Here is an 8,203-nt window from a genome sequence, read left to right on the forward strand (position 1 = left end):
ACCCCATATCATTTCAACAACCTTGACCAACAAAAGTTTCTCAATATTCAACAAGGTTTGATTCCTTTTATTAAACCCACACCAATGCCTTCCATAGTACCATGGTTTCTTTCGACAACTTCATCCTTAATGTTCAAGTTTTGAATGTCAACATTCAAACAAGATCGTTTCATTTTTTGTAGCAGCTCCTAGAGCCTTCCACTAGTTCCATGGTTTCTCTCTATCAACTTCATCACAAGGTTCTTTTTCCCTAATTAAATTAGGAATTCAATTTTCTAACTAGTTTTAACTTTTCTAACTTGGTTTTCATAATCCATCTTCCAGATATGATACTTGATTAGATTCTTATGTTTGGTCAACAAGATTTACCTATTTAACTTGAAAGAAAATACCACATTCCAAATTTGTTCACATCGACCTATTTGATTTACTACCCCACTATAAGAATCTGATTGTGTCTCAAATGTCAGAGTCACTAGATCCACAAATTATATGTAGTTACAACCTCACAACATCACTCGCTATCAAATACTCAAATATATGCCCCATGGATCTTTCCAAGACCAAGTTTAAAGTTATAGTTCACTAGATGCAATCGTAACTTCTTTGCCCCTTTAATGTGAGTATCATTGCATTGATATTTGGTGAATCAAGACACCCAATACGATAATCATCCCACTAATATTTCCATTACAATACACCATGGACCCAAGCAAATAATGATATTAATTCCCATGAAATTCCATTAACATAAAAATATTACATCTATTTTACATCATTTAAGCTGCAACACATAATGACACCAAAATAATGGCATTGTAAACTTTATCATATTACTAAAGACAAATCCTCTGTAAAAAGGATAAAAATGAGGAAAAGTGTTTCCTCCCACCTTTCGGTAGTTTTAAGTATTATTGTATCTTGATTTGATTCATAACATGGAACCTATGATGTAACCCATCATTGGAAAGAGCACCGAACTATGAGGTAATAGAACTTTACTATGAATCAAAAGCTATTGATCAAATAATAAGAATAATGAACAAATACCTTAAGAATGTGGTGTCAACGACAACCCTTCTTATACCACTATTTCATGAAACTTAGTGAGCAAAACTTCTACGGGATTTTCATAACTTGTATCGATTGCAACATATCCGATACCGCAATCACCAAATCTCCAGGCTTAACCATACCCCTTGCCTTCAACAGAACAAATGTACGGCTCAAGTTACTTTCCATGTCTTCGCTAAAATCGAGTCGAAACGGAATAAGACCCCACTGCAAGTTCAAGCACCTTCTCACATGTGTGGAAGGTGTGAACGCAAATATTGGGCAATCGGGCCGACAACGCGACAGAAGGGACGCCATGTCACCCTTCCTTGTGTACACAAATATCGCATCCACAGCCAGATTGTTTGCTATAATCAAAAGTCCCAAACACCATATGGTTAGTTTTATTTTTATTGCCTTCCAAATTAAGAGCCACATAACATCAAGATTATGAGAAAAAAAATACTAAAACAATAAAATGTTTTAATGTAAAATGGATGGAATTAGAATGTTTCCGAAAATGTACAAATGCATCGAATAGGCTAATGTTCTCATTCCAGAGGAAGCAATTTCCATACCCATTTGAGCAGCCGAATTGCAAATCTCTTCGGAGATTCGACCTGAGACCGAGTGAGAGAGTTCCAGAAGCTCCATTGTTTCATGTTCCTTTGACTGGCGCCACCATTTCTCAATTCGCAAACTAACAGTGCGAAGCACACTTAAGGACTTCTCTGGGAAACGACCCATGGCAGATTCCCCAGATAACATAAGTGCATCCGCACGTTGCTTCACGGCTTCCGATACATCCGCCACCTTCGCATGAGAACCCAACTTCAGCACAAATCTCAAAATTATGGCATACCTAACGAAACTACAAAGTTGTTGATCTTTTGCTTTAACATATACATAAGTATATACCTAACTACCTCTTATAAATCTTTATGATAAATCAACAAAATAAGAAGAAGATTCAAGCAAAGTTCTAAAGTTTGTGGCCATATTTTGGGGAATTTTGTAAACTTAAGGAATGGCATTCAGGAATTATGCTAGGGGGAAGTCTAAACCTAATATCTATTCATATAATGATACATAACGGGTTAAAACTCGCCTCAGCCCGTGTCGGGGTAGGATACTCGATCATAGACTCAAGGAGTTGCGATGCAACAATGACCGGTTTGTTTAACTGCCGACAAAGCCGTACCACTTGTTGCTGAACTGACGGAACCTGTTCTAACTGAATTTGTGCTCCGAGATCTCCTCTCGCAACCATAGCACCATCTGATACCAAGATAATCTCCCTTAAGTGCTTCAGAGAGTCACTGCTCTCTATCTTCGCAATCACCCGGATCGTGCTGCAAACCAACACAAACATTACAATGTTATTAAAAGAGGCCCACTAATTATAGGGAGAATATTTCTTTAAATACATTCAAGTATTTCCTTTATTTATCCCAGACACCCCTAACTAATCTTTTGTTATTTCCCCAGATTCCCCTTATCCACCGAAGGGTATTCATAACATTACACCGAAAATTAATCAATTGCATACCTTTGCAATGACCTTGCTTGAAGATAACTCTTGAGATGTTTGATCACTTCCGGGGACTTCACAAATGATACAGCAATAAAATCCACACCCTCTGATATTCCAAAGTCAATATCAAGCCAATCCTAGAAAGAAAACAAAATAACCAGATGTAAAAATCATATACAGAATGCACAAAGACAAAACAAAGAATTCAGACCAAGGACTTGTAAAAAAACAATCAATTAAACAAGAAGCAAATGAGCAAAACGAATAGATAATAATAATTAATGAAATACCCAACACTGTATGAAAATGACCCGAGTTTCAATCCTAGGAAACAATGAAAGGAAGGAGATGCATTACATTACCTTAATGATAAGCATAAATACTCAAAAATACATTCCAAGAACCATATACAGTTATGTAGTTCGAAAACAAAATCCTTCTTTAACAGTGAAGATTTGATAAAAGATATGAATATAACGTGAACCTTTGAAGATATTGTAGGTAGCATGGCATTACGTTCCCTAACAACTCGACCTCCTCTCCAGAATGTCAGGTTTGCTCGTGGTAACAAGAGGCCTGGATCGGTGCATCTACACTTCACATCGGGGCCAATTTTCTCCGTTACCTCAAATCTCACCATACCACCGTCAACCATCAAATTATCCCCCACACGTACATCTATTTGTTTTTTGTGCATAAAACATTTAAATACTAGTGAGAAATCAGAGAGAAAACAAATGGGTATATCTTGTACATTTTTAAAGCTCTACCTCACCCACCTTCAGTGAAGCCATCATAATTGACTTGAATAGTTCGATCTGGGAGAGTACCCTCAAAGGCACGTACTGTAAATGTCCAAATTTCCCCATCCTAGCAATAAACATATTTCCAAAAGCAAACATAGATCAGCTAAATTATAACTTTTTCTCATATGCTGGGCTTGGCCAACTACAATACATAGATGCAAATAGAATATGTAAATACAAACATATATCTGTATATGTTACACCAAAGATATTCTCTATGGTAACTATACACAATATAATTTATCACTTTCCATTTTCTCAAATGATATGTAACTTCTTTCATCTTGTGTTAATGAGGCAACTACAAAGTGGGACAAGAAGTAGCACATATATGATGCTTTTGATGGCAATTGTGTATATGCATGAATATGCACACAAGAGTCCAACAAAAATTTCACCATTGAATCTAGTCTACAGCCTGGCAACATCCTTCAAACACTCAACTATGTTAGCTTTACAACTTCAATGAGCTTACATGAATGCATGTATGTATAGATATATCTGTATTTGTGCATGTGCACATACACTGATTATATATTCATATTATATAGAAGCCAGAACAATGTTACGGGAAAATATAAATATTACCCCTTGTTAATTGGAGGTAATGTTGTTCCTAACCTTTATATTTTCATACAACTACTTTGTGTTATTGGGTGAAAAAGAGTCCATATACCCCACATTTCTTATAGTCATATTGTAATGTTTCATAAAAGAAATCCATAGCAGAATCAATAATTCACAAGGAGGATGCATCAATGGAAATGCCAATCAGCATTGCATTTGATTAGTGCCAACTACACTAATTAGTGATGTGGTTAGTGCTAAAGACAAGAAATAAGTCATTATATGGTATAACATGTTAATAACTACCTCAGCTTTCGCAGAGGAGGCACCTCCGAGGTCACCCATGTGTATTTCACTGCCTTCAGTGTCCATCATGATTGCGACCGCATAACCTTTCTCTTCATTCAGCTTCCGTACATTCCTGATCACATTCATATGCCATTCTCTGCTGCCATGGCACATATTGATTCTAGCAACATTCATCCCGCCATTGGCCAATGCTTCTAACTCGTGGAACTTGCAACATGCAGGACCAATTGTACATACGAGCTTTGTTCTTCGCGTGCTTCGGAACCCATTCTCCCTCAGCTCTGCCTCCGAAACAGAGTCTATGTCAATACCTTCAACACCAACATCACCGCTGTCCTTTTGATTCTTCGCTTCTGTCCCCTTCTTCGCCTCCTCCTCCTCCTTATTCTTCTTCTTCTTCTTGTTCGTCTCAATAAGAGGCGATGCTTTGTTTAAGATAATGGTAGAGTTGGGTTGTGCTGGTGGTGGGCAAATCGGTTCATGGTCTGCAGACACAGCGTAGATGGTGTGATATGCTGGTTTGCTTGTGATGAATCTGAAGCGCTGGATGGGTCTGAGAGGAGGATCGATCCGAGAAGAGGGTAATGGCGCAGCAACCAAAGAACGCAGAGATGCGTTCATTTCCTGGATCCCTCTGTTCCTCTTCTTCTTCTTCTTTCTTCTCTCTTCTTCTTCAGTATCTCTGCCTCTGTTTGTGACCCTAGTAGTTCTAATTGTAGCTGTAGTTCTAATTGTGGCTCTACCTCTACCTCTACCTCTACCTCTACCTCTAGTTCTATCTCTACCTCTAGTTCTACCTTTACATCTTACCTCTAGTTCTAGTTCTATCTCTATTTGTGGTAATAGACTCTAGTAGTGGACCCTGCTAAAAAGGCCTTATTAGGCATACCATATGCCCACCGCAACAGCTTGAACACGATCCTCGGCCATGACTTGTCCGCACCTCACTTTCTCTCTCTATTTTCTCTTGGTGCTTGTTAAAACAACACTCCTCTTTCTTGGCTTGCCAATGCCTCCGAGGTGATCTCGAAACCTTCGAAGGGTGGAAGGAATCTTCTTATATTGACCACGCGTCGCTTTGAGGTCGAGGCCAATGTTGTGATGTGGCATGTACGAAGGGAGAAAAGCACCGGTAGGTCAAGGTTATATAATAGGTTCAGGGTTAGACGCTAAGCATCCGAACACTAGGGTCAAGGGTTTAATGTCCACATAAGTTTCAGACTTTTAGGGTTTTAGGGTTTAGGATGCTGCAAATCACGAGAGTGTGTGAGAAGTCAATGAGGATGTTGTCATCGATCATAGACTTGCCATGCCGAATCAAGGCTATCCCCCCCCAAACCTGAAAACTCTTTTTTATCATAATCTATTCTCATCCTATATTAAAGGGTTCAAATATTGCAAACCTCATGTAATTTTGATTCAATTCCTAGAAAAACGGTTGTAAACCCAAGGGATTTATAACGACCATAGTGAGTCTATCTAATCAATCTCTTTTGAATTTATTTATTTCATGAAAAATTGTAGAATTTGTGCTTGGTGTGATTCAAAGTAACAATGGGCCACATCAATATGCTCATGAGTGGAAATATTTCAATTATTTGGGAGAAGGCAAAATCAAGTTCGTGTATCCAAAAACTCAGCACTCTACCATTAATCCACTTGCTTGACAAATCTAATGGAAATTGGTGTGAAAAACTTAACATGGGAAGGTTTTTTCTTAACTTTAAGGTTGGGATTCAACTTTGGCCCTAGGCTGAATCCTTAATGGGTCCTAGGTTGAACCCCCCCCCCCCCCTCCCCAATTGACCATAGGTTGATCCTAAGTTGATTCCCTAAATAGGACCTAGGGGCTTTCGTAAATCAATCTCATGTCAATTTGGCAAATGCACATACCCACATTTACAAATTCGAATTTGCTCGCAATCATACACAAACCTACTGAATCACAAACACACATGTATATGTAGAATTTACACGTACAAACTCATACATATCCATATATGGATATAAATTTATCCATTGCAGTTGTGTATTATATTCACATAAAACTTGAATATGTCACAAATATTTGTATTATGTATAGGGGTGCTTAAATATTCAAATTCGAAAATTATTCTCAAATCACATGGCACATACAGGGGCACACATGTTTCACCCACACATGCAACACATTATTTCACAAATAAAATGCACTTTTGTAAGTGCACTTACATGAAATACCAAGAGCACGACCACATGTCAACATATGTCATAGACTTCCACAAATCTTGATCAACAACACCACCAAATCCATCTTCCTCGTCGAGACACTAATGATCCCATTTGCATCTTTCACACCTTTTTCAAATTCTCACTACTAAAAGGCTCTCCATTCATTGGTTGTCCAAATCATGATAGTGCATGCACCTATCATTCCTTCTATCCACCAAGGTTATGTGTACATAACAAAGTGAGAAAGAAATCTTGTACTTGCCATTCTATCTATTATTGTGAATAGTGAACATTCATCTTCGACATTGTTGATTGAATCTTGTGTATTGTTTCTTTGTCTATCTTGGTGCTATGTCACTCTATCGAGATCCTATTAGGTGTTGATGCCACCATCTTCGACATTCCCAATTGAATCTTGTGTATTGTTTTGTTGTTTATCTTGGTGTTATCTTCTCTCTTGCAATTGTGGTGTATGATCTTATTAGGTGTTGAGGAGTTTGTGATAAAATTCTAGGGTTCTAAATGCAAAAATGCAACAAAAACAATAATGTTAATTGACTTTCAGATATAAGGAACACACACCCAGATGGGCATGGGTTTTATACCCAAATGGGTGCATGGAACAACAACAAACACAAGTGATGTGAAAGCTCATGTTCCCTCGACAATACATATATTATCATCGCATTGCTCGCACAAAAGATAACGTGAAAGAGGACTCACCAAGATTTTGGACGAAAAAGATGGAAAGAGTAAAGATGTAGCAAAGAAAGGTTAACGTGAGATAAAGAAATAAGCTCAAATTTTAGATTTCACAGAATGTAAGAAATCTATAATATTTCTATAAAACCATTTATAGAGTGATTGTGAGTGTCATGTCTGTTAAGAAAGTGATACAACTATTCTTTGTGCAACATCAAACACGTGATGGGCAGGATTGTTTAGGGTTCAAGAGAGACGGAAGGGGGGAAGGAAGACTCACCTATGTAGCAGCCCAAAAACCCTTCTTTTCATTACAAGAATACAATTCCTATGTGTTGTGTTGAGAGCACAAAAGGAATGGTTGGACTTGGACCAATTTGTCTACATGGACAAATGTGGCTAAGGAACCAGTGACCGGATGGAGCCGGCAACTGGAAACCGGATGGAGCCAATGACCGGATGGAACCGGCAACAAAGTCGGGAACCGGAAACCGGATGGAGCCGTCGACCTTCGACCGGATAGAACCGACAACAAAGCTGGGAACCGAAAACCGGATGGAGTTGGGAGCCGGAAACTAGCAACCGGACGGAGCCGGCGACGAAGTTGGGAACCAGAACTTTTTATCCCATGGAGAAGTATTCCTTGTAGGAGACTTTAATGCGAGAATCCAATCCCGACAATGCACAATATTTCAAATGAATAGAAACCTAGAAATGGTAAATGTCGATCCTTTAGACATAGGCACCACATGTAGCTCAAAGGATCAAGGTGCGAACGCCACGAGCTTTGGCCATCATTTGCTCGAACTTGGCAGTCGGCACTAGATGATCATATATAATGGTTTAGCCAAGTGGCCGGGCTCGGAAGAGCTCACATGTTTCCCACATGGAGGAGGGGAAAGCACGGTTGATTATCTAGTAGGACGTCCCGAGGTTACCCACATGATTAACTCCTTCTGGGTGGCCCCATGCCCTATTGGCGCGGACCATAGTTTCTTATACTTCGAGCTAAAATGCGATA

General features: G+C 38.8%; 1 protein-coding gene across 1 annotated transcript; it reads right to left on the bottom strand.

Moving 5' to 3' along the window:
* Positions 1–705: 705 nt before the first annotated feature.
* Positions 706–4,975, bottom strand: LOC147853893 (pyruvate kinase isozyme A, chloroplastic-like). Its single transcript, XM_087332286.1, has 7 exons — positions 4,267–4,975; positions 3,367–3,457; positions 3,072–3,265; positions 2,603–2,724; positions 2,162–2,405; positions 1,632–1,866; positions 706–1,421 (listed from the first exon to the last, which is right to left on the bottom strand). Exons 1-7 carry the CDS (start codon positions 4,888–4,890, stop codon positions 1,120–1,122), a joined length of 1,812 nt encoding a protein of 603 aa, XP_087188412.1. The 5' UTR covers positions 4,891–4,975; the 3' UTR covers positions 706–1,119.
* Positions 4,976–8,203: the final 3,228 nt, after the last annotated feature.

Source organism: Azolla caroliniana, unplaced genomic scaffold, assembly GCF_043228905.1.
Source record: "Azolla caroliniana isolate FFs.n. ecotype wild unplaced genomic scaffold, voAzoCaro1.0.p SCAF_16, whole genome shotgun sequence".
Classification (NCBI taxonomy): Eukaryota; Viridiplantae; Streptophyta; class Polypodiopsida; order Salviniales; family Salviniaceae; genus Azolla; species Azolla caroliniana.

What these genes read in the sequence shown, in the direction of transcription:
- LOC147853893 (XM_087332286.1), bottom strand. Translation starts at nt 4,890, where the DNA reads ATGAACGCATCTCTGCGTTCTTTGGTTGCTGCGCCATTACCCTCTTCT. An exon ending in CAAGCAAGGTCATTGCAAAG is followed by an intron (nt 2,406 to 2,602) that starts GTATGCAATTGA and finishes GTTGGTTTGCAG; the next exon opens with CACGATCCGGGTGATTGCGA. An exon ending in CTACCCCGACACGGGCTGAG is followed by an intron (nt 1,867 to 2,161) that starts GCGAGTTTTAAC and finishes TCTCATGCGAAG; the next exon opens with GTGGCGGATGTATCGGAAGC.